The 26,247-nt window shown below is 45.4% G+C and overlaps 1 protein-coding gene across 4 annotated transcripts; it reads right to left on the bottom strand.

Moving 5' to 3' along the window:
- Positions 1-1,472: 1,472 nt before the first annotated feature.
- On the bottom strand, positions 1,473-25,456 carry LOC111859072 (forkhead-associated (FHA) phosphopeptide binding domain 1). 4 transcript variants are annotated; one of them, XM_023841428.2, is made up of 31 exons: positions 25,325-25,456; positions 24,903-25,030; positions 24,556-24,762; positions 24,103-24,337; positions 23,532-23,626; positions 22,533-22,754; positions 21,625-21,748; positions 20,671-20,801; positions 20,429-20,488; positions 20,233-20,337; positions 20,023-20,109; positions 19,464-19,550; positions 19,151-19,303; positions 18,095-18,290; positions 17,873-17,943; positions 17,182-17,295; positions 16,076-16,183; positions 15,651-15,740; positions 14,829-15,048; positions 13,926-14,013; positions 11,896-12,104; positions 11,517-11,676; positions 9,710-9,794; positions 9,160-9,202; positions 8,844-8,950; positions 8,651-8,746; positions 6,581-6,786; positions 5,921-6,086; positions 5,614-5,694; positions 4,274-4,399; positions 1,473-3,090 (listed from the first exon to the last, which is right to left on the bottom strand). In XM_023841428.2, the coding sequence occupies exons 2-31, from the start codon at positions 24,996-24,998 to the stop codon at positions 2,932-2,934; spliced, it is 3,927 nt and encodes a 1,308-aa protein (XP_023697196.2). In that variant the 5' UTR covers positions 24,999-25,030; positions 25,325-25,456; the 3' UTR covers positions 1,473-2,931. The 4 variants fall into 4 exon arrangements, with proteins under 4 accessions (XP_023697196.2, XP_072569589.1, XP_072569591.1 ...); XM_072713488.1 differs by having other exon boundaries at positions 2,956-4,399; XM_072713490.1 differs by having other exon boundaries at positions 2,956-4,399; positions 11,998-12,104.
- Between the last annotated feature and the right edge of the window lie 791 nt (positions 25,457-26,247).

The following is a 26,247-nucleotide window of genomic DNA, read 5'->3' as shown; positions in this document are numbered from 1 at the left end:
ATTCACCTGAATCTTTCACCTAACAACATTTTAATGATCTATATCTTGTTATTGCATATTATCTACACTCTACAGTGTGGGACTATTATAGATTGTATGGCCTGTGGTCCCACACAACCTCTATTCTAATGTTGCATTGGAGTTATTTTAAGTACAGCTAATAGTTTTATATCACTAGAATTAAACGAACAAAAAACGAAATTAAACTGAATCACTAATATAATGTTTAATTACATCCAAAAACAATACCAAACTCACGCCGTCCAATTTAAGTGCTGTGCATGATTCATTCGGCCGTTTTGTTTAAAGCGACCTCGCCAGGGAGAATTAGACACTACAGCTATTCGGTCACATATTGTTATAATTACTACCCACCCACCCATATTCTAAGCGTTTAGTCTGGCCAGGACTGGAGTCTCTCCCGGGCAGCACGAGGCTGGCGTAAACCCTGGACGGGATGGCAATGCATCTCAGGCAACACACACATCTATGCATTAAATGCAATTTAGAGACACCGGATACCAGACAGAAGAAACCCGAACGATGCGGGAGGAGCATTCAAATTGTAGTCAGTGCTGCGGCGGGATTCGACCCTCAACCCTGTGACACCGAGTCATTGTGCCGCCCTGTTATTAGAGATAATTGATGTCGTTGATGTGAATTCCCAGCGCTTTTTTCATTTAAGTATGTGATGTTTTTCAGTTACGCAACTGGCGTCAATGGTTGAATAAGGAGGCGGGTGGTTTTAAGGCAGTCTTACAGCATTAAAGAAATTCAGTGTCACTTATGTAAACAGAGGGCATAACAATCTTCTGAGTGAAAGTAGTGACGAGTGGATCATGCTACATTAAGATATGGCATACGTAAAAATATATCTATACTTAAATGTGGGAATGTCGGTAACACTTTACTTCAGGGGACGCAAATAACGTAGCTGAACACTCCTACTTAATGCATTAATTAACCAGAAACTAAGTGTTAGTTACGTTCTGATCCCATGTTCGTTCATCATTAATCAGTCATAACTTCGTATATTTCATGCAGTTACCATATCTATTCATGATTTGTACTTGAGGAGTAACTAAGTCACTAAGTTACTTGTTCCCCCCTCAAGTGTCACCAGAATGTCTACTAAGTTTGGTAATTTGGTGAAATATGTAACACTTATTCCATATGATTAAAATAAGTAAGTCACTCTTAAGTCCTTGCAGCAACTAAGATATAAAAAAGTTATTTAAAACGTTTGACAATATTAAAATCTAATGTTCAGCTCCTGAAAAAACTCTGTTCTGTAAAATAGACACAATTTAAATAAGTCACATCAGTTTATGCCTTACACAGTCATCATCATCATCATCATCATCATCATCATCATCATCATCATCATCATATACATATTAGTATATATGTTGTGTTTCATTCATTTTTACAACCCGGAGTAGAACTGCAAAATCATAAATACAGTCACAGCATTTATTAGACCAGACATCGTTTAATTGTCCATGATAATTAAACGTGAGTACCAGAGTAATTGATTATGCATCATTGCATAATCATGCATTTGTGAAGCAAGGGTGATGAAAACGTATTTTATACACTGTGATGCTGTAGTTGTTCTGAAGAACTAAAGGCAACAATTTGTTCAGATGCTTTTGATACCTAAGTCAGCAGACACTGGATAGCTACACACAGATGATTAAGGTCAAATGATAACTAATCCTAACTAACCCTAACCCTAACCCTAACTAACCCTAACCTTAACCCTAACTAGGAGAACAGAATGATCCTGTAGTTTTCACCAAAGCCCATTTAACACAGTGCCAACAATTTGCTAACAATGTGTTCCTGTAAAAAATTAATGTTGTTTTAATTACTGAAGAAATTCCTCATTGCATTTTATTAAATTTTATTGAAAAAGAATAGCATAATAAGGGTGTTTCTCATCTGTGTAACTAACTCAGTAGGTTTAATACACATGACATACTCAAAAGACAGCTACAAGTACTTAGCGTCCACCAGGGCTGGACTGTCCATCTGGCATACTGGGCATTTTCCCAGTGGGCCAATGGTCATGTGGGCCAGCAAAATTGATCCCTCAGGAAAGTTCATTGCGGGGACAGCCCAGATTATCATGGGGGACCGCAAGGCCCGGGCCGACTTTATATCCCTGTTCAGCCAGTTTCATTTTGTCTTGGATGATGTGTCCAACATGCAAGTGGAACCAGTGCTGCCTACGAGACTGACCAGTTGGACTGACTATCCCTGGGTGCCTACAGTGCATTTACTCTTGGGATCTGAACCAACAGCCTCGAGAACACAAATCCTGCAGATTGAACCGGCTGCTTATTCTCCATAAAATAACCCGCTGGCAAAAGCAGTGAAAAATCACATTTAGTCCCATTCCTTTTTGAATATTTTCAACAGATTTTTTGTATTATACATTTTACTGGTCCACTGTCTGCATATCCATGCAAATTTCTACAATTATACATATGTATTTCACTAGCTTTGACCTTGGGAAATTAGCATTTTACAAATGCTATATTTTAGCTCCACATTCTAGTTATATGATATCAGCAGCTAATGGTAAATGAAAGCTAATGCTTTAGCCTGCACCTGCCAGAAGGCTCTGGTTAAAATCAGCTACCGCTGCAGGCAGCACCTGCTGGGAGTGACTGCGTGTGCAGCTCGTCATCATGACATGCTGCTACACCCAAAAGCAGCAGAAGCCGGGCCTGACGAATGAGTCAGCTCCGCCGCAGCAGACCTGCGATGATGCATCCAGGGGAACTAGAGCCTCCGACGCCGTCAGACGACTGCAGTGGGGAGAGAGAGACTGGGGGGAGGGTGGAGAGGAGGCGGGAGGTGCTGCTGTGACGGAAAACCCACTTTTCATTCTCAGGTCCAAGAAGCATCATCTTCAGCTCTTTTTCACTGGCACCGTTGCGGCTCTCGTTCAGCCATCTCCACTGGAGAGGAGGCTCTCATCGCCGGGCTGGAGGTTCGAGCAGGGGGTCCCGCAGGGGGTGTCGCAGGGGATGCCGTAGGGGATGCCGCAGGAGAATAGGCAGGCTCCACATCAGGTCTGGGCTGCAACATGTGCACAATTACGGAGCCACTACAACAAATGACTTTTCTATCTTACCGAATTCATCAAAAAAAAAAAAACTAAACTTAAAAAGAAATGTAGAAATAAGATCTTAGAGCAGTGTTTCCCAACCCGGTCCTCAGGGTTCACAGATGGTCCACGCTTTTGCTCCCTCCCAGTTCCGTGCCAGACGGTCCACATTTTTTGCTACCGGGAGCTGGGAGGGAGCAGAAACGTGGACCGTCTGCGGGTCCTTCGCAGACTGGGTTGGGAAAAACTGACATAGAGACAGGAAGCTCCACAGCAAGGCTGAGCTGGCCTTTGCCTTGATCTCTAGATCTTCATGCATGGGAAGCAGGGGGATGGCAGGGGTGGGGGATTCTATCGGTTTAATTTTTGCACAGGAATTCACCGCCCCCCCCTTTCCACTCCAAGAAGGAGGGCAGCAGGTGGGGCAGCTGGAAAAGGATGTGGCCGTATGACCTGAAGCTTTTGAGCTCATGTCCCATGAGAGGCCATCGTTACAGTTTCCTACAGCGTGATACTCGACCTAACTTTCTAACCAGAAAAGCAGCTAAATGAAGGAGCTGGATATGTGGAGTAATAGGAGTCCTACTTTATGTGTGCAGATCCTCGAGAAGGTGCTAAGACAGCGACACCATCAGGCACAACTCGGTATGACCCAGCAGCCAAAGTGGCTGTGCTGTAGCAGACGAGCACGTTCAGTTCCGGTGCGTGAAAATCAGACCCGCACTGTTTTGTCCTCATGATTCAGGGAAACAGGAGGCCAGGGTCACTGTGATGGAACATCGACATCATAGTGCAGCACAGGCAATCCGGCACCGTGGCGACCGTACCCCCACTGCCTGGGGCAGCATCTCCTCCCCACTGCCGAGTGTGGGGGGGTCTCAGCCTGAGCCAGTTCATGTATATTTCGTTGCCGCGTTTCGTAGATGTTTGAGTGACCAATAGGTTTCCCATGATCAGTGTCTCCACTGAAGTTCCCATGCTGAACAGCCATGGAGTATCGTCAAATATCCATGGTACACACCTGTCACCACTCCAGCCCAGAAAACTGTCTGATGCACAACCTCTTGAAAGTGTAAATTCCAAATAAGGCAAATAAGATGCCCAACACACCCTGATGGACACGCTATGTCCCACACGACCCAGGGCCCAGAGCACCTCTGTGGGCGTCGCCGTCCAACGCTTCTGCTCCCTCTCTCGGTTCTTCAGCTGCCCCTTCAGGACCTCCACCTCATACTCCTTCTTCTTCAGCCTCCTATGCAGGCTGGGTTTCCCAGAAGGAGCCTGTCCAAGGGAGATACAGACAGCAACGGCAGGCGTGACAGACGGACCTACACACAACCGCGTTTCAGTTTACTCAAACGCTGCATCGATTACCGCACAGCACCACAAACACCAAAATATGAACTAGCAGCAGGGGACGGAGAACTGAAGATAAGTGTTGAGGGGGGTGTTGTTTCACAGTGTAGGACTGCCTTTTTCCATCCACACAGCTGATTATAATGCCGGACTAACTCATGTTCAGTGCTTTTCTCAATGGCAGTACCACAGTGAGCGTACTCTGCTGCAGAGGCACTGCTAGAGATTTCGGTCCAGTGTGCGAAATACCCGTCAATATTCTGGGGGGGTCCCCATCTCCCTATTGTTGCGCAATACCGATCTTGAGACCCCCTAAAAATTTGCTTTTGTTTTGGACCCCATGAAAGCATATCATAGTGGGTCGCCAGCCCAGACCAATCCAATTATGTTATAATTTTTTTAGAGCCCCTGAGTATCATTCTAACCCCACCCCCCCCACCACCGCTTTACAATGGCCCCGCTTCTCTTGAGCACATTTTCAATCCATGATTTCTATCACCCTTCCTTATCCTTACATAAGAATCAGTGCTATCATACATCAAACTCTATTTGTGGCAAAGAGGGGTAGCACCATGTTTCCCCCCCCCCCCCAGCACCCTGCTTGTGAAGATCACAGTGTCCCAGCGAAAGAGACAGCAGCAGTCACACTCTGATACCCTGCAGTGGGGGGACCATCTCAAACAGGATTCCCTGCCAATTATCCGGCCTCCCGAAAGAGCCAGCCAGCTCAACTTACAGTCCTGGGGGAACCCTCGTTTTGGATATAAATCATTCAGAAGTAGTGAAGCCATTGATCTTTTCCTTTACAAGAGAGACAGCAGACTTGTCTATCCTGTGATTAGATGAGGTGCAATTTTAATAACAAAGACATCAAAGCTACAGGTTTGAACTGTGTGGAGCCACAAAGATCAAAAGTGTTCCCAAAGGTACTGGTGTGTGTAATACAGGTGCATTGTGGGATATGCAATCCATTGAGTTGTATAAATTATAATAGGCAAATCTCTTCTGAGATGCTCAGGGGGGATTTAACTAGTACCCTGGCCCTATTACTCAAGGAAATGGAAGGATACAATTATAGTTTACAAAGGTAAGATTTAGATCATTAAGAGCCCTCATCAGAAAGGACGAACTGCGCTTACCTTATCACGAAATCCATCCTGGATGCAACTGTGTGAGACCACCCACCCGCTCCTCGGTGTCAGCCGCTCTGAGGCCACGCCCTGTGAAGGAGGGGGAAGGTGGGAGATAAAGTAAGTTTCAAGACCTGCTCTGGTTGGAACAACAAACAGACCACATGATACAGGGATGGAAAGATGGAATGGGGATTCTTTTCCTTGTATATAAGTGGAGGTGGGCTAAGCAAGATGGTGGACGGTAGACAAGATACAGAATCCTGCAGCAGTAGAGTAACAGTGTCACTCGGCCCTGTCCCCAACTGGAACACACTTTGCGCTCTTTGATGGCCTTGTTGAGGCTCAGTTCCTGCGCCAGCCGGTCCTGGGTGCGACGCAGGGCCTCACTTAGCAGGGAGCTTTCTTGCCTCTCTGCCTGCAGCTCCTCCCTCAGACTGTCCAACCGGCCCTGGAGGCGCTGAGCCGCAGCCTGGCTCTGCCTGCAGGGGAAGAGCGGTTCTGGCCAGATCCTCGTGGGCTGCTGCACCTCATTCATTGCACATTCACTCACTCATGATTAACTCAGCACCCAGTCATCTTTCCAAAGTCTGCATTCACTCATCACTCACTCACAAACACTTCCATCACTCCCTAACCTTTCCGGTGCATTCATGTTGTTGGACAAAATTACGCTTCTTGAACCATTTGCTGTATTTTCTGACCCCACTAGATGGTGCTCTTGGTTTGCTTTGTGACATGCTTTTTGCCCTTTTTTGAACAGAGAGCACCATCTAGTGTAAAGAAAGAACACAGCAAATGGTTCAAGAAGCATCATTTAGTCCATCACTACCCAAACCTTAATCACTCATTGCCTTATCATTGCAACCAGCACTCATCAATCACACCATCGTCGCTTCATAGTTTTCGCTCATCACTCAGCCATCACCCTTCCATAGCCCTCTCTCATTCTTCACTCGCACACTCGTCACTGTACCTCCAGGCTTCCTGCTCCCGCTGATACTCCTGTATCTGCTCCTCCTTGCGTCTTGCCTGCGCACTCAGCAGATCTAGGTCCCTCTGCCTGCAGGAACCCAGCTTCTCCCTCTCGGCTCGGGGCAGAAACTTCAGGGACGAGCTTCCCGACAGCCGCGCTTCTTCCATCTCCAGCGCTTCACTCAAGGCCCGCACCAGGTCCAGGTACTGGGGGGTCGTGGCCAGAACCACAGATGTGAGGGGGTTGGACTGTGTGCTTTAGGGACCTAGATTATAGTACTGTGTAACCTAAATATCCTCAGCATAAAAGAGCAGCTGCATAAACAGGCAAAGTGTAAAATGAGTTATTCACTTTATTTTGAAGGAAAGCAGTAACTGGTGGTTAGTGATGGCTAAAATGTCGCTTCATGAACCATTCCCTGTATTTTTCACGCCACTAGATGGTGCTCTCTGTTCAGAAAAGGGCTGAAAGCCCCAACACAGACCAAGGGCACCAGCCAGTGAGATGAAAGAATACCGCAAACGGTTCATCAGGCATTGTTTTGATCATCACTGCTGGTGATGTTATGTTCGAAACTGAGGCCTCGAAGCATGTAACAAGTTCAAAGGAGCGTTTACACTTAAGCCTTGCGTTGAGGGTTGTATCATCAGAAAATCAGGTGATCGATGACAAAGAAGCATTGCTTTCCAGGGAGAAATTCTATTGATTCGAGTTTCAAATTGTCAATAAAAGGAAATGTGGCCCCTTTCATTTTGTGGGTAATATTGGTTGGTTCGAGGATTTTGAGTGTCATGCTGAAAAGATCACTACTGAGAGCTGAAATTTTTGAGGCATACGTTAAATGTATATATTAATGGCAAACTCGAAACTGCATTTCAAAATGTTTGAAAACCTTTGTGATACTTCTGTATCAGAACATTGTTCTGAAATCTGTATCAAAATGACAGTCACATTACCACATTGAACAGAGCTTCATAAAGTTATACTATTTCTAAACAATTCCATTGTTTTGCTCCATTTCGGCTCAGTCTGAGCAGTTGAACAGATTGTCTTTCTTATTAGAATACTTGATACATTGTAGGCTTATGAATTAATACATAATTAGACAAAATCGGTGTTTAATCAATATGCCTTTACCAATGGCAGGTCCATTCTGTGTTTGCACGTTCCTCCATGGGAACACTATTTACTGTACCTGTTTAGATGTTTCTATGAAGCAATGGTTCGAACATATTGCAAGATTGAAAGATTGTATCTAAGTCATATGTTTAATTTGTCTCTGTCTTTCAGAAACCCCATTTTGTCAGCACTGTATTAACCAGTCTGTGTTACTAGTGCACACTGTCTTAAAAGAGGCTTTGAGTAATGAACTATTTGGCTGGAAAGCCTCCACAAGCTCACACACAGTCTCATTTCTGTATCACTAGCCATTACTAAGCAGCTATGTGATGGTGACACACTAGTGGCCAGTTAACTAGGAACACGTGTCAATGCAAACAATTCCTCCAAACAGTGAATCATGTGTCCACAGCGGAATACATGCAGCATGTAGTCAGGATCAAGAGGCTCACTTACTGTTTAGCTAAGCATTAAAACAGCAGTTCTTAGCAGTTCTGCACATGGTGTGATCGTTGCTGCTACACGTGGCGGCCCTAGCATCCTAAACATAGTCTGGAGCAGTGTTTTCCCAATCCGGTCCTCGGGACTCCCGGAGGGTCCACATTTCTGCTCCTGCTGGGAGCTGGGAGGGAGCAAAAACGTGAACGGGCCCCCGAGGACTGGGTTGGGAAAACTGGTCTAGAGAACCTAGAGAAGCTGAGAGCACCTTGTTAACGGGAGAGGCCAGTGGGGACTGGCCTGACTTGTTAAAGCTAACAGGACGGCCACACAGGCTCAGTACAGCAATGGCGTACAGAATTAATCTTCCCTTGAAGGTAAAAGTGAATTCTACCCAGGACTAGCAAGATTCACCTAATAAAGGGTCCATGAAGTACATAATGTAAACAGAAGGGATGACACTGCCATATGTGTTTAAGATCAGCCCCCAGCCCAGCAGCGTCTAATACTGACTGTTCTTTCGCTGAGGTCCAGAGTGTCGCATAAGTCCAGCCTGGCTGTCTGCTCCACGCACTCCTGGCTCTGCACCAAGGCGACCAGGCTGAAGTCCTGCAATATCAATAGCGTGACGTTCAGGTTCTTGTAGGTATAATCATATAAAGCATTTAATGTTGGGCTGTGATAAGAGCAGGTCAGGAGACTGTACCTCACAGGTGCCAGTTACATTCCCCTCATTGGCCAACTGGGTTCTCCATTCATTCGGTGCCTGTCTCATCGGCTCCACCTGCTGGACACAGAGCTCTGGGTGCGACACTGAGGGAGAATTTCTCATGTAAGAAAAGGTCTTAAAGGTCTTGGTGAAGGAATATGTTTTACATTACAATTAATGTATGCAGATTCATCTGTTATTTGAGATCTTAGATAAATGAATATTAAAAACACAATATAAACTGATCCGCGCATTTTAACATAATATCTTATTCCTAAAGTAACCAGCTTTTGCTCCGAGGCATGATCCTTACCCCTGGATTCCACTGGGCCCTCCTCCTGTCGCCAGATCCTGACCTGGATGTGATTGGCCACATCAAATGAAATGAGACAAGATAGATAAAAAAAAAAAAAAACATTAGCCTGCTTACAAAGAGGGTGAGGGAGCAGGGATTGGCTGGTAGAAATGGTACAGCACCAATGAGATGGAAGCTCATTAACACCATGAGTTCACCAATAGGAAGTGATAATATAACAGTGAAACAGCCACAAGCCTGTGGGACTCTCCCTCCTCAAAGTGAGATAACACAGTCAGGCAGTCCAGGGCCTGTGGTTAGCAGGGATCCGGTCTCCTGCTGGCTAATATTCCCTCACGTGATGACAGACAAGTGAAATCGCAATACAAAACATATCTTCTAGTACAAACATAAAGGAGTGTGCTCTGTATGACATATTAATTTGGACGGGGATGCATCAACATTTAAATAAAAATCCACATAAAACAGGCCGAATTTCTTAATCAGCTCGTTAGCTGCTGGGGGTAAGATAAGCCTCTGCACTCACGATTGCTATAGGCTGATTTACCTCTGCAGGCCTGTTGCCTTGTTCAGGTTGTGTGTCCAGCCCCTTCTCAGTGCTGACATGCACCCGCAGGTCCTCCTGACATTGTCTGCCAGCACACACACACAAATAACAGATCATTTACACACTACACATAAATGCATCATACAAACCACAGATAAAACTTGGCTACCAAACATACACACGACACGCATCACGCGTGAATTTCACTTTCAGATGTATAACTGTATTAATTTCATGACTATATCATGTTTATGTCTTAGTATTTATATTCAGTAACACTTTACACTCACCTTCATAATGCATTCATTCTGGATTCATACAACATTCATTTCACCTTCATAATGCATTCATTCTGGATTCATACAACATTCATTTCACCTTCATAATGCATTCATTCTGGATTCATACAACATTCATTTCACCTTCATAATGCATTAATTCTGGATTCATACAACATTCATTTCACCTCCATAATGCATTCATTCTGGATTCATACAACATTTATTTCACCTTCATAATGCATTCATTCTGGATTCATACAACATTCATTTCACCTTCATAATGCATTAATTCTGGATTCATACAACATTCATTTCACCTCCATAACGCATTCATTCTGGATTCATACAACATTCATTTCACCTTCATAATGCATTCATTTTGGATTCATACAACGTTCATTTCACCTTCATAATGCATTCATTCTGGATTCATACAACGTTCATTTCACCTTCATAATGCATTCGTAGAGCATTCATAAGCAGCATGTAAGTATACCTTACTGTCCTAACATAACTTAACTTACATGCTGCTTATGAATGTCCTATGAATGCATTATAAATGCATCATGAAGATGCAGTCAATGTAAAGCCTTATCTTATATTCTCTTTATTACCTTATTACTTTTCATTTGCAGTATAACCAATGATATTTCAGCTCATTGTGTGACTCCATGCATCCTGTATCTGAAGCTGACATTCAACGATACTTGGGCTATAAAATAACACTTCAGAAGCCTTGCTTTCACTGCTTTCCCAGCTGAAAGGCCAGACTTTCAGAGAGCATGTGAAATAGACTCAGTGTCCGCCCCCCCCCCTTGGGAGAATGAGGACAGATCCTGTCACTGTTGAGTCATTTTCTCAAACATTTCATCACATCTGCTGAGCAGGAAAGATGAATTTGTCTTCTCCACATTCCAGATAATTTTGGAGAAACTTGACGTCGATCATCAAAAGGCAAGAGAAAACTGTGAAATCCCCTTTTGTTTGCTTACTACAAGGTCATGACCAATGTAAATTCTGTAACAAACTCATCTGACAATGGAACCCCATTCAGTATTTATTTAATTTGCACTGTCCACAATCCAGAAATGCAGTGTTTCCAGTGTTGCTTTTAGGGACAATCAGGCATGGTAATTGTATTGAATTAATTAGCAAAATTCTATTAGATGTTTAAACACACTATAGTAAAAATACCATGTTAGTACTTTACTAAAAATGAGGGCTTACTCCCAAAATGTACTGTAATATCGATTGATTGATGAGTCTTGTGCTCTTGGATTTATTTGAGTAACTTTGGCTTCCAAAAAAACATGAAATCATCCGTCAAAGTGTGTGTGACCATGAGGAAGTGTGTGTGTAATGGTGGAGTCCTGTCCAAATTGGGCTCCAGCTTGTACCCTTTGCTTTGCGGGACAGGCTCTGGATCATTGTGGGCTGTTTGCATGATGAGTTACAACCAGCTGGAAGGATGGATGCTGGCCCCAGAGACCATGTGACGCAGCAGCACTGCAGTTTTACTGCTGTACCTGAGTTCCTCCCTCACTTTCTGAAGCTCCTCCCCCTTCTGCTCCACCAGCTGTGACATCTGGCTCAGTTTCTGTGTGAGCGTGCTCAGTTGGACCCTCTGGTCGACCACCATGGTCCTGTGCTGCTCCAGCTCCACCTTTTGCTGCTCGCTCAACTCTCCTGCACATAGGCACATGCAACGCAGGTTCTCAGTCAGCCTGTGCTGCCAAACTAAGGCCACTCTCACACACAGAGAATGTTTCCATCATCTACCAGACTTGCTACCTGAAGTTCATAAGTAAAAATATTTGTAGGTTTAGGTAGAAATGTATTGGCACATAACATGCTTTTTACATGTGTAATTTTTTGTTAAAAATCAGGAAGAACATATGGTCCTACCGTGAAAAAAGGCACCCCCATAGTGCAGCCATGGCAACAAGTGAAAACAGGGCCTACTGTGGCAAGAATGCAGTGTGCAATTCTGACTGCAGCTCTCCGCACCCGTCATGTCAGACATCCTTGCACTGGCGATGGCCAGCTCACGGCTGAGAGCGGCGATGACATCACCCTGGGACCCCACCTCCTCCCTCGCCTCAGACAGCGCCTCCCTGGGGTAAAAGGCAGGCAGCGTGAGTCTGGCTCCAGTCCACAAGAGTCAGTGATGAGTGAAGCGAACAGATGTGTTACTGACTTAGGTGGGGAGACTCCTCTCAAACTTCAACATCATAACTGAAATATGAATCAAAATATATAGAACCTTTTATATCACAAATAGCCAAATGGCTCCTACAATGTAATAAAAAACCTGTTTTTTGACATTGTGGGGGGGGGGGGCATTTTTCAGGTCCCCACAAAGATCTGTGAATACAATCAAAAAAGTAAAAATGGCAAAAGTCTCGTATCTTGTTTGGTTACTTATGGTTAAGGTTAGGGTTGGGTAGGGGTTAAGGTCGTCATGCTGGGATTAGAGTTTTCCCCATATTAATGAATGGAGAGTCCCCACAAAGACATAATTATAAACCTGTGTGTGTGTGTGTGTTGTGTATGTACAGAGGTATATTCCTGCTCAGTCTAAGTTGCTCACATGTACCCAAACCCATAAAATACTGATACATGGACACTGTGCCTGGATTGTACCACGATGACACAGCTGTGGCTGAATTCCATCTCATCCCTGGTGCTGAGACGAGCAGGCAGCCACGCTGAAAGTCTCTCCCGCTCCTCACAAGCCGCGCCTGTCCATCTATCCCCTGTCACATCACACTTTTCCCTCAGCCATGAAGGCTTGTGATGCGTTGTGGAGGCTCTGACTCATTACGCAGGGTGAAGCATTGCACTGCTTCACTGAGTCATTACAGGCGGTTCTCCTAGACTGAGAAAAGCAGCTGAGTTTTCAGTATCCCTGAGATAAAGACCCTTCATCGCACCACACCGCACCGTGCAGAACTCCTGCTGGTTCAGAAAGACCACGAGACCTCTTCTCATGCTGAAAGAACGAAAGGCGTTTCTCACAGCTTTGGAAGCAAAGATTTTACAGCTCCTCCACGCCTATCCACAAGCAACTGGAAAACACAAAAATCTGTTCTTTCCTCAGGTTTTTAGAGGACACCCCGAAGCCCACCACTGCCGGTTTCTACTGCTATACAACAGCATCATGGGGAATCAACAGCTTCAGCAGATGATCAAGATTCCTTTCGGAGGACTCTGAGCCAGAGGTGACGTTCCACAGTTATGTAACCATTGCAATTTAGCCACTGTAAATCAAACCTATTCAAATTTATAACGTGTAAGGGAAGTAGATGGAGCACATCTCACAGAAAATACCTACCCACATCGACAAGAAAGGTTAAGGTTAAGCAAGAGAGACATTAGTGCAGAAACTATTCCATAAAGTGCACCTATAATACCTTCATGTATTACAGGTGGACCATGTTTCACAGCAAAAACTGACAAAGGTTAAGTAGGAGATACGTTAATACTGGAAAGAAGAGACCTTCAAATCGTAAATTCAAACAGGGAGTTACTACATAAGAGCTAGAAGATAAAAATTTATGTTCCTCCATTAGTCACATTCTAGGTAACAGAGACTTTGGCTGGATGGTAAATTTGACTTAACATCACTTCCAGTTCATTTCTTTAAATACATCCTCCGTCCTCCACCATCAAGACCCAATAAGTCAGACAGCAGTGGGTGTAACCAATCCTAATCCTCATGGGGGTGCTGCTTTAGTCCTGCGTTGTTAATGATCATCGCTGAAGTAATTATTTGTATCATAATTCACTGCTGTAGGCAGTCCGGATGTCACTGTTAAATAACATATGCTCTCCAAACACTGCACTCAGGAATAAATGCTCTCTGTGTCAGCAGCTTGCTAATTACCCCATAGATACAACAGGAGAGCACCTTAAATCCAGGCCGCACTGTGTACCTGACCACTGCGAGGTTCTCTTCCAGCGCCAGCACCTCAGGGTTCTTCTGTCCCACAGCCTTAAGGTCTCTGAGTTCCGCCTCTGCAGCTACAAAAAAACACCATGCATCATGACAGCCTTGGAGAGCACTGTGCAGGAACCCACTGTGGTCCATATGAACAATTACCAGGCACGATACACTCATTTTTAGCAACTAAACACATTTATGTCTGACATTTAAAAGGCACCAAGGCACCAATAAGAAGAGTAACATCCCTGAATATCTGCAAGGGCATGTCAAATACAAGCCTGAGCAACAGGCATCCCTCTGGACAAATGAGAAACATAAACACTGAAAGCATGTACAACACTTCATTTGTCTCTTACTGCCCACAGAGATAATATGAGGAGCTACAAAAACACTGAGATACAAGTGTGTATGTGGGCGTGTAATTTATTTATGTACAGTCTGTGTGTAACCTACACTCCTGAAATTTTAACGACGTCAATCTGTTTTTAGTAAAATATACATCTTCATGAAAGCAGCATAGCAACAATCCAAATAATGCTTCCACAACATATATGTGCAAAATTAATACATGCCCATTGTCACTCACGTGTCACTTAAACATTTTACCAGGAACATTCTCCGTTGAGCAGTAAAACCTAATTATTTGTCTTTCTGGTGCAGTGATGAACAGGGACTCATTTTCACACTGTATTTGTCTAAGCCAGTGTTTCCCGATTCAGTCTTTGGGGACCCACAGACAGTCCAGAGGTCCCCTGGGCGCTGGGAGGGAGCCACAATGTAGACTGTCTGGCAGGGAGGTTAGAAGGAGCAAAAACACTGACCGACTGTGGGTCCCCGAGGACCGGATTGGGAAACACTGGTCTAAGCAGTCCTCAGTGTCCCCTGTCCCCACCTTTCAGCTGCCCCCTCAGGGTGTCCCTCTCCTTCTCCACATCCTCCAGCTGCTGCTCCATGGCCACGATAGTGTGTGCATGCTGTCGCACTTGTTCCCTGTATTCTTCCTCCTGGCCCTGCCAGTGCCTCCTCTCCAGCTCCGCCCCTTTGTGCTCTGCCTCAGCTATTGCTGCCTCCAGCTCCGCCTCCCGGATCCGGTCCTGCTCCTTCAGAGCAGCCTGGAGGGACGCAGGTGACACTAGCTTCGGGGTCTCATGCCGAGGGCGTGTCCAAAATAGCACACTGGCACAATATGTACTGAATTTTATTAGAATACTATATCTATTCTTGGGAACTGTATGTGTACACTCAGACACACTGCGATCACCATCTTGCATTTTATTTTACCTGTATATTTACCAGTGATCTAGCTTGACCCCCCCCCCCCCCCCCCCCCGAAAAAAAAAAGTTAAAACTGTTAGAAACTATCAAGGGAAAAAAAATACATATTTGTGTAAACTCAACATTGTTTTCTACTTAAATTTGTACAGAGACAGCACTTCCTATGCCATCTGGCCACAAGTGTCTGGACATGCAGCGTTCTTCATCTCTGGTTGCAGCTCCAGAGGCCTCCTGGGATTTTGTTGCATCCATCAGTTGCATGCTTCAGAATGTCACAGAATGTAGTATGCCACCCAAGTACCATTCACCTATTGTCTCATCCATACTGTGGATTCGGACATACTGCTCGCTTTGCATACTATATTTCGCCTACTACATAGCAAACAAGTATGCTATTTTGGATGCACCCCAACACTTCCTGCTGACCCCGCCCATCTACCTCAGCTCTCCCAAGTGACTCCAGCTCAACTCTCAGTCCATCTAGCTGATGCCTGAGTGCAGCTTCCTCCTTCTGTTGGGTCTCCATTGCCTGCAGTGTTAGGAAAGGTCCTATTCAGATGAATCACTAACAGTAGCTCTTACTAATGCCACTGCAGTGGCCCGTGATTCCCCTAAAGTCTGTATACACAAGTTATGACATCTCCAGGTAGCATTTAAGCAATTAAGGTACTGGAACTGATACCAATGGGTTGTCAGTTTAAACCCAAAAGGACACAGCTCTTGGATCTTCTACAGAGATACTCAACTGATCCAAATATAAGTGATACAAGCCTGGATAAGGGTGGCAGTGAATCTATAAACCCAGATTATTAAAAACTGATCACGAGCTGTGATTGGTTATAGCGGACACGCCTGGGTAATTACCTGCGTGAGCTCTACATTCTGACTTTGCAGTTCCTGCAGGTGGCCGAGCTGCGCAGACAGCGACTGCGTCACTCTGTCTCTCTCTGTCCTCACCGCATCCTGCAGCAGCTGCAGGAGGGACACACAGGCTTTACACACATGCTACATAATACTAACACAAACTACACAAACGGCATCCAAACTCTAAGTAGCCACTATGGGGCACTGATGCTATCGGCAATAATAAAAACACTAAATAAATAGATAAGCAACTCCAAGCTGTTGCCTAGCAGTTATCCTTCAGTGTAGGTTTAGGCTCTGGGTACCTGCATAACCAAAATGCTAGAACTGTTCTAATAGGGGCAAAAAAAAAACCCCAGAAATTTAGCAGAAAACACAAATCAATCAATCAACCAATTTACTTTACTTCATTCTGAATTAATCTAACAGGACAGTGCAGTAAAAGTTCTCATATCCAGTAACTTGCTGGATAGTGGGATTTTCCGAATAGTTGAATGTTACTTTTGAAAAACACAGAACCGTAACACATTTCTTACACTTACTTTAAGTATACACATACTAATGATTATTGTACTGTATTTTAAGTCAGATATTTGACAGAATACAAGAGATTATGAGGTAAACCAGGGGCATAGTTACAGATGATTGGATAGGGGGCTGAGTCTTTATGGGGGGGGGAGCGGCAAACATAAATAATATAAAAAGCTATTCATGACTTAAGCCAACCCACACTTATTTGGGGAAGCTAAAACATTTTAGGTCTGTCGACGCCCCTGAGGTAAACAATGGCAGGACAAATGGAAAGGCGACTGAAGGATGTGCAAGAACTTACAGGAGTATCATGCAATGCTTTTCTTGGTTATTTAAATGTCTTTTGTTAGTTTAGTGTACATTTTTAATAGTGTTATAATACTAATAGTTTTCATATACAGCACCTTTCGCAAACCCAAAGTCAGTTTACAAGGGGAAAAAAATATTATGTATTTTTAAAAGTTATCGTTCAGTTGTACTTGAATGCTGAACGTGAGACCATTTCACTGTATTTGACAAACTGAGGATTCAGGATCCCCTTTCTTTGAAAGGATCCGTGTGTCTCCCCGTCTCACCTGCTGGCCCTGCTGCTCCAGCTCCTCCCGGAGGGTACGCATTCGCTCCTCCACCTCCCTGGCTTGCTCCTCCCTGCCCTGGGCATGGGCCTTCAGACATGCCTGCAGCTCTGCCTGCTCACGGTTGGGTGGTGAGGGGAAAAAATGTGGCTTTAGTTCCCAAAGTCACTTACCCGGGAATCAGTACGCAGATGGGATAACCAGACAGTGAGCGCCCTCTGTGGGTGAAAGGCCTGAATCATCACTCCGTATCAAAGCCTGCTTTTTAGCTCCTGTTAAACCAACCTCAGGACATTGTGGTTCAACAGAAGAATCTTATTTTAATCATCCAACATTTTGTAAAGTACATTTACATTATAGCAGATGCTTTCATCCAAAGAGACATACATTTTATTGAGAAAGTGGGGTCACACAGTCCCTGGTGAAACTGGGGGTTAAAGGCCTTGTTCAAGGGCCCAATAGTGAAATCACACTGCCGACCCTGGGATGTGAGCTGACAACCTTCCGATAACAGGCACAGCATCCCAGCCCACTCACCCCACCCCCAAATTAATCACCAAATAAACACAAACATTAAATCACTAAAACTGGATCTGGGACACTGCCTAGTTTTCAGCTAAAGTTGCATCATGCCTGTTAGGGACTGAAAAACGGCCCGACGGGAGAGTGCAGTCCTGGCCACGCAGCCTACCTGCCGGGCTCTGACCTCATCTTCACACGCCTGTATCCGCTGGCCCAGGACCCCAATCCCTCCGGGGATCCCTGTGGACGGAGGCACATCAACATGGTCAGGGGGCCCTGGGTCTCCGCCTAGGTAAACCCCTGCATTAAATCACCCCGGCCTGTACACTGCATAGACTCAGCTTCTTAGCCAACTGCAGAGTGACATGTAATCTGACAGGGCCCACGTTACCTTCCGCGTAGTCCGACACCTCTATCCCCGCTTGCAGCAGGGCCTGCGTTGTGTTCTGCATCTGCCTGAGCTGGCAGCCCAGCATTGAGAGGGTGGCGTCGTGCACCCAGGCCAGGCCGGGGGGGACGTGCTGCCCCTGCAGGGCCGCTATCGCCTCCTGCAGGGCGGGAGCTGAGGGCGCCTTCTGCAGGCGTGTCTGGGGACACACACACACACACACACACACATGCCATGATTAGGTGTCTATATCACTGGGGGGGGCTGTCCATTCATTCCTAAGAACATAACCCTAACCCCAACTATGACAACCATTTTGACCTAATGGGGACATTTTTTCAGCCCCCACAAGGGGGAACTCAATTATATAAAAATGCAATCAAAAAACTACAAATGTCAAAAGTCCTAAGACATGTATTTTGTTTGGTTACTTACAGTTAAGGTTAGGGCTTGGTAAGGGTTAAGGATACATAACACACACACACGCACACGCACACACACACACACACACACACGCACACACACACGCACACACACGCACACACACACACACACACACACACACACACGCACACACACACACACGCACGCACGCACACACACACACACGCACACACACAGGTTTGTTTACGGCAGCAACACCACAGACACGTAAGGAATGCGTTGCGCCTTGATGCATTTCAGCTCCATTATAATCTTCTGAGACCACCATCGTAAATGTGGTCTGTCACTCATCTCAACGTCGTTATGTGGGGCATGACTCTACTTGAGTTAATGAAATTTTCGGTACTGTCCAAAATAAATAAACACTGAACTACCTCTACTATTTTGTAATGGAAATATCTCTTCTATGATCTACTATGATGCTTCCATTACAGCAGCAAGTTTTCTGGATGCACTTTTAACTTCAATGCTGTTCATTCTGCCTGCCAGCAGTGGTTCCCACTCCATTAAACATCAGTATGTAGTGCAGTAAGATGTTCGCTGTTATTCTCCAAGTTGTCCTGTAGCATGTGCTTGCTGACGCCTCATGAGAGCCCAGCCCTGGCTGCTGTTTACCTGCACCTCCTCCACGGTGCTCCTCAGCACCTCCGCCTCCTTGGCCCGCCCGTCCTGCTCTTCATGTGCTGTCTTCAGCTGCTCCTCCAGCTCCCTTACCCTGGTCCTCAGACCTTCTCCCTCCTTAATAAGTTCTGATATCTGTTCTGTTATCTGCAGGTAATTCAAGGCCAATCAAAAGGATAATTAAGAAATTCCCCCAATTTAAATATATTTCCAATTCATTTACAAAATAACAGTGAAAAAGATATTTACTATGCTATCGTAAGTACAAACCTGACTGGAATGGAGCTACAGTGCTGGTTGGACTAACCTGCTGGTCAGACACAGTGTCTTGTGGAGATGATGCTCCAGGGCTGGAACAGGTAGCCTGGATGATTTGGTAGCGGAGCCTCTCTAGCTGAGGATGGAAGTGATGTGTATGGTATGTCTGTTATTGTCAGTGTTACGTTAAGATGAGGTGTGGCTTCATAACAGGAGGCGTGTCCTAACAGCAGGGGGTGTTGTTTCATGCATATGGGTGTGGCTTCACAACAGGGGGTGTGTCCTAACAGCAGGGGGTGTTGTTTCATGCATATGGGTGTGGCGTCATAACAGGAGGCGTGTCCTAACAGCAGGGGGTGCTGTTTCATGCATATGGGTGTGGCTTCACAACAGGGGGCGTGTCCTAACAGCAGGGGGTGTTGTTTCATGCATATGGGTGTGGCCTGATAACAGGAGGCGTGTCTTAACATCAGCAGGTGTGGCCTCATATCATGGTTTCACAGCAGGTGTTATGGCATCATGCACTAGGAGCGTGACTTTGTATAGTGGGCGCGGCCCCAAGCACAGCTGGCTGTAGTTCCTCACCACAGAAGGGAAAGGTTTCTCACCCGAGTCTGCTCCTGCTGGAGCTCCATGAGGGCCCTTTGCTCCTGCCTCCGGCTCTCCTCAAGCTCTGCTTGCAGTGAGGCCTGCTCCTGAGGGAACAGCATCATCCACGATCCCATCACCACAAACGACGAGTGTAGCTAGCAGGAAAAATGTCTCATTTGACAACTATGTATGGAATTGGCAAAGTCAGCCCCGAGGTACCATCTGACCTGCCGCTCCTTGTCCAGAACTCCCTTCAAGGAGTCCCACTCCATGTCCTTCTGCACTAGCGCGATTTGCAGCTCTGCCCGCTTATGCTCCAGATCTTCAACTCTCTAGTGCAACACAAACATGCAGTAACACATGCACATGCATGCGGGTAACAGAGGACGGGCTTCCATCTGCAACAGCAATACAGATACGCACCTTGTGCAAAAGAGCCACCTCCTTTTCCCGTGCGAGCAACTCACCCTGTTGCTTCATGTTCTGCCAGACGAGGACAAAATAGTTAAATGCAGTTAAATGCAGACCATCCATCCATCCATCAGTCCCACTATCCATCCCACAATCCATCCCACTATCCATCCATCTATTTTCAGTAACCTCTTACGAAATGCCACCCAAACACCAGAACAGGCCCAGGTGAGGAGAGCAGCGGACAGGGGCACCTTGCTGGACACGGACCCCAGCTGTCCGTCCTTCTGCCGGATTGCTTGTTGCAGTCTGTCCACCTCAGAGGCCAGCGAAAGTCCCTCTTTCTCTCTTGCTGACAGATCCTTCTGCAGCCTGGTCACCAGCCCTGAGCGGCAGGTCAGAAAGCGAGGGGGCAGGGTTACATGGAGACATGGAGACTGGTCGCACCATTATTGCTGGGTTAAAATTCTTTTTGAGGGGCAAATGCATGGCAGTTCCACTGGGAAAGTTCAGCAACAGGAAAATCTAATGGGCACCGGACGACACATAGAGAACAACGGGTACAAAACAAGATGTAGAAGAGGATGACTGATTTTTTTATTTAATTTTTGTTTGAGGGTATATGCATTTTTATAGTAAATTCGGAACAATTAACTGATCCAATGTTTTCACATCACAATCATTTTCAAAACTACCAGCTGACTTGTAGCCATATAATTACACTAGTCCCCCTGGAACCATGGTTTACTGTGGTCTGAAAAAAAATGTAAAATGTGTAACAGTAGCCAGTTTTTTCATTGTTCCTTCGTCCTTTGAGGGGTATAAAAAGCACGATTTTCACTGCTGCTTTATCCCTTGATACAAGATATTTTTTCATTGCTCTATTGCTTCCCAAGAATTAGGGTAAAATGCCAAAATTCTTTTCATGAGAGAGAAAGAGAAAGAAAGAGACAGAGAATGAGAGTACCGTACTGTATAATAATGTACAATGCACTTTTTTGTTACTGTATTTGATGCTGGTAACATCCATACTGTGCATAATTTATCAATTGCCATATGTAAGTACATGAAAATCATGTTGTATATGGGGTCCGCGGATCCGCTGTAGTATCACCCGCAGCTGTAGGAGCTGTAGTCCAACAAAGACCACATGTGTCTCCACACACTGTACAGCTAACAGTCATCCCTACCAGCTCCTGCCCCAGTACCTGAAGACATGTTGCTGTCTCTCTTCAGTTTCTCCAGCTGCCCTCTCTGGCTGCTGATCTTCATGTCCCGCTCAGCCAGTGACTGCTTGAACACGTCACTGGAGCCTTTCTGCAGCTCCTCCATCTGCATTCAAGGGAGGGCAATTAACATTCTAATTAATGCATAAGAAAGACAGCGGGTGGCACAGTAGTTAAGGAACTGACCTACACCCAGAGTACATCTCAGTGTCACACCCCACAGCAAGTTATTTAACCTGATTCAATAAATCACATCCTTTCAGTAAAAGTATCGATCAATCCATCTACACTTACATCACCCATCAGAGTTAGCCGGGCAGCACCGGCCCAAGGTGGGGGCACCATAGATAGGATGAATTTCACTGTAACAATGATCCCTATGATGTAATCGAAGCTTAACCCATCCATCACCGCTTAATCACAACTGGGGTCGTCAGGGCATAGCCAGGAACAATGGGCGCAGGCAGGAACCAACACACCACAGGGAGAGCATGCAAACTCAACACAGGAAAGCCCTGTGCTCGACCCAGGAACCGAACCCAGGACCTTCCTGTTGTGAGGCAGCAGTACTAACCACTGCACCACCCTGAAATTTAATCAAACGCAGATAAGCGTTTGCAAACAGTCATCAATCTCCATAACGCCCTGCAATAAACTGATATTACACCCAGGGTGTTTTCTGCCTTCCTAGAATCACTGTAACCCTGTACTAGATCAACAGTTAGTTAGGATATGGATGGATGGATGGATGGATGGATGGAGAATAGATACAAATGGGGATGTTACAGCATATCACAAACCTAATGGGTTATTAGCTATTAAAAACACACATGTGATGATTGGCTGGATATCGTGATCTGTGTGTGCGCCGGGCCGCGTGTGTATAGCACCTGTCCCTTCAGCTGCTCTATCTGGACCTTCTTGTCACTGATGTCCTTCTCCAGGCCCTTCAGCCTGGTGCTTATCTCAGGATCCGCCCACAACAGCTGGCGCTGGAGTGCAAACACCTCATCCCTCAGGCCGGCGATTACGGTGTCCTTCCGCTGTGACTCGGCCTCGAACGCCGCCAGGCGGTCCACCTCGTCCCCCAGCCGCAGCAGCCTCTCCTCCTGCTCCAAAAATGATGACCACCCCCCCCCCCCGCCTGCGTCACGCCAGCAACCTTCACTTGCTTTGCATTTTTAGAGCATTTTTCTCAGAACAGATGCTTCTATGAAATGTATGTTTAATTGGTCTCCAGGGGGAAAATTGGAGTGTGTAGAAATTCATTTTAAAATGCACTGAGAGACACTCAGTACGCTGTATCAGGCACCTGCATAAATCTTCTGTTTTTCGTATAATTTTACATGCGATATTTCTCCAATTCCGGTCCTGAAGGGCCAGTCTTCAGGACATTTTGCAGATTTCCGTACTCAAACACACCCTATTCAGTGCAACAGCTAATTGCCAGGTTTAGTGTGTGTGTTTGTTTCAACAGGGAAATCTGCAAACCGTGTTGCGGACTGGCCTTCTAGGACCGGAATTGGGGAACCCTGCTGTTTACCGTGGCATGCATAGCTTTTTGCAACAACTGTCTACCTACTGGGAGGGCAACGAATGCACATTTGATTCACACACTAACAAATTTCTACCCTAAATCACTTTGCACGATGCAGAACAGTTAATCCCTGCTGAAGGGGCAAAAGCAACTATTATCCATGGCAGACAGCCAGTCCTAGACATCTAGTAGTTCAACAATATTGTGTTGCAGCTGCAAGCTCCAATTGATCAGTCCTCTCAGATTTATTCTGCTGCTGGAGGCTTCCAGGTCACTGAGCATAAATTACCCGGAATTTAAAGAGCAATTGTTCAAATGGCTGAACATATAACAGACCGTGCAGAAAGGCTACCTTCTCCTGCAGAATATTCTGTAGCACCTGCGTGTTCGGCAGAGTCTCTGTGTTCCCCGCAAGATCCCCGCTATCTGAGACTGAGGGATGGCTTCCTGTAGAGTTGAAAATGATTTCTTAAGAACTTCATGTTTTTATACCAAAAGATTCATAGACTCATTTAGGAAAGCACAAAGATGAATTACCATAATGGCTTAAAGTTGCAAAACTATGTAAACATCTAAAAGTATTCATGCAGTAATTAATATAAGAAACACACGCCAATGATCTATCTGTCAGATATCACTCTATATCACTCTAGGTCAGGGTTCTTCAAATCTGGACCTCGATTCCAAAACCAGGCCTTGTTTTCAGTTCTCCCAGGTAGTTAGTTTAATAATTACTGACTCTGATTGGTCAGAGGCTTCACACCTGACTGACAGATAAAGGAAGGCTGGAAAACCAGCAGGGCTCGGACCTCGAGGGCCGTGATTTGAATAACCCTGCTCTAGGTGTATATTCCTATGATTCATTGTTCTGTAATAGTGCTGATTACACCACTCGTATTTCCTGTAGGGGACACTTTGGGTACCTGGCCTGAGAGAGGAGACCCTGTGGTCCATGGACTGGCAGAGCCCCACCCTCCTAACACCAGCACTGGCCGGCCGTACCCTGCTAGGGGGGCGAGGGGCTGTGGTAGCCCCCCCTTGTGTTTTGCTGGCCCGGGCTTGTCTCTGCAGTAGTGGAAATTGGGAGGGGGTGCCCACTGACGGGGGCACCTGCATGGGTGCGTGCCAGGCAATGCGCTTCTGCACTGGGGGACAAGACTGGCACACACACCGACGAGTACATGGAAACAGAAAAAAAGACAGACAATATATAACCAGCAGGTGCCAAAACTTCCAAACATTCACAGTGATGCTTCGCTCGTCCACAGAGATCCACGCTATATTCATACTCAAGAAGACGTTTTTAGTAAGATTTTTAGACGTTCGGTAAGAAAAGTCCCACTCGTACGGAGAACGCAAAGACAGTAGAATCCGACCTGAGGGGTAGAGTCCACACACAGCTGGAAAGCGGGCCCCCCATAGCCGAAGTGCAGCTCGTCTCCCGGGGACAGGCGTACGGCCGCGTTGTGGATATGACAGTTGTTGACGTAGGTTCCGTGCGCTGAATTCAGGTCCCGCAGCACGAAGCAGCGCTCTGGCTCGTTGAGCTCGATCACGGCATGCTGGTCCTCAACGCCTCCATTCTGTAAGCAACAGGAACAAGATCAAAACCCCTATGAAAAAGGATGAAGCGAATGGTCGGTTGCACAAAAATGCAAATCTTAAAGATGCAAGTATACGCTTCATTAAGCAGCTCTTAAAAATGCAACTGCAAACGGATTACCTGAAGACAGAGATCAGAGTCCTTGTGCTTCCCTACTGTTGTAGTTTTGCTCTGGAGTTTAAATAGCCATCCTAACGTCTTCAGATATCCTCTCATGGCTTTTCTTTCTTTTTTATCAACCTGTTTAACTAAAAACGCAAAGCAAGAGAACTTGAAGTTGACAGAAAGCTTGAGGGTAAAAGATCTCAAGCTGTCCCTTTAGGAGTTTGTCCCAGCCAAACATTGCTAGAGATATGCACAACAAGAAATGTCTAGGTATTATGTTTAATATTAACGTTACATCCTTAATAATGTTTTTGGAACGAGACCGTTTCATTGATGTAGCAACGCAAAAACGCGTGGACAGTCGCGCGACACTGCTGGCGAGAAAACTTTTGCATATACGTAATCTTAAATACATTCTGCTATAGAAATATGCGTACCTTTAGTGTGTTTTTCCCAAAGGCAAAATGTGCATTAGTTTATTTTTCACATGAATTAACTTTGCAAAGAACTGTGACTCTCGCTTCCGCGGCAGCCTAGCTGTCACGAGAACGGGGAGAGATTGTGTTCCGTCACCATGGGAACACTGGAAGGCGGCTCCAATAGACGCTTCAAAATGACATCAGACCCAGTACGGCAAGCACTATGGGCAAGCACGTGAAGAATCCTCAAAACGAACAAATAGGCTAAAAAGGGCATAAGCTCCCTTGCAGAACACTTCAGTTCCTTCAGAGAACACTTACTAGTCCACTAATCTTACAGGACCTGCTAAACTGCTAAAATGCAGTCATTTACCATGGCAAATATATTTATCCCTCTAAGATGTATGTGGTATACTTTTTTGCAGTGTTACATTTAATTATGAAAATTTTTTAAATTACCACTGGTTAAATTTATGCTTTCGATGACTACCGGGAACAAACGTAGATAAACATTGACATACAATGCAAATAAGCTATTGAAATTTAGTAGGTCTAACACACATATGAGCTTCATCAAGGGGAAAAGGAGAAGTGAACTGTATATACACTCACCTAAAGGATTATTAGGAACACCTGTTCAATTTCTCATTAATGCAATTATCTAATCAACCAATCACATGGCAGTTGCTTCAATGCATTTAGGGGTGTGGTCCTGGTCAAGACAATCTCCTGAACTCCAAACTGAATGTCAGAATGGGAAAGAAAGGTGATTTAAGCAATTTTGAGCGTGGCATGGTTGTTGGTGCCAGACGGGCTGGTTTGAGTATTTCACAATCTGCTCAGTTACTGGGATTTTCACGCACAACCATTTCTAGGGTTTACAAAGAATGGTGTGCAAAGGGAAAAACATCCAGTGTGCGGCAGTCCTGTGGGCGAAAATG

This window comes from Paramormyrops kingsleyae, chromosome 6, assembly GCF_048594095.1.
Source record: "Paramormyrops kingsleyae isolate MSU_618 chromosome 6, PKINGS_0.4, whole genome shotgun sequence".
NCBI lineage: Eukaryota > Metazoa > Chordata > Actinopteri > Osteoglossiformes > Mormyridae > Paramormyrops > Paramormyrops kingsleyae.
Note: the sequence above shows the minus strand (reverse complement) of the source record. Positions and strands in the feature narration are given on the sequence as shown.

What these genes read in the sequence shown, in the direction of transcription:
- LOC111859072 (XM_072713488.1), bottom strand. Translation starts at nt 24,998, where the DNA reads ATGAGAGGATATCTGAAGACGTTAGGATGGCTATTTAAACTCCAGAGC. An exon ending in GTGTGGACTCTACCCCTCAG is followed by an intron (nt 24,338 to 24,555) that starts GTCGGATTCTAC and finishes TGTGTGTGCCAG; the next exon opens with TCTTGTCCCCCAGTGCAGAA. An exon ending in AGACAGCAACATGTCTTCAG is followed by an intron (nt 20,802 to 21,624) that starts GTACTGGGGCAG and finishes CCTGCCGCTCAG; the next exon opens with GGCTGGTGACCAGGCTGCAG.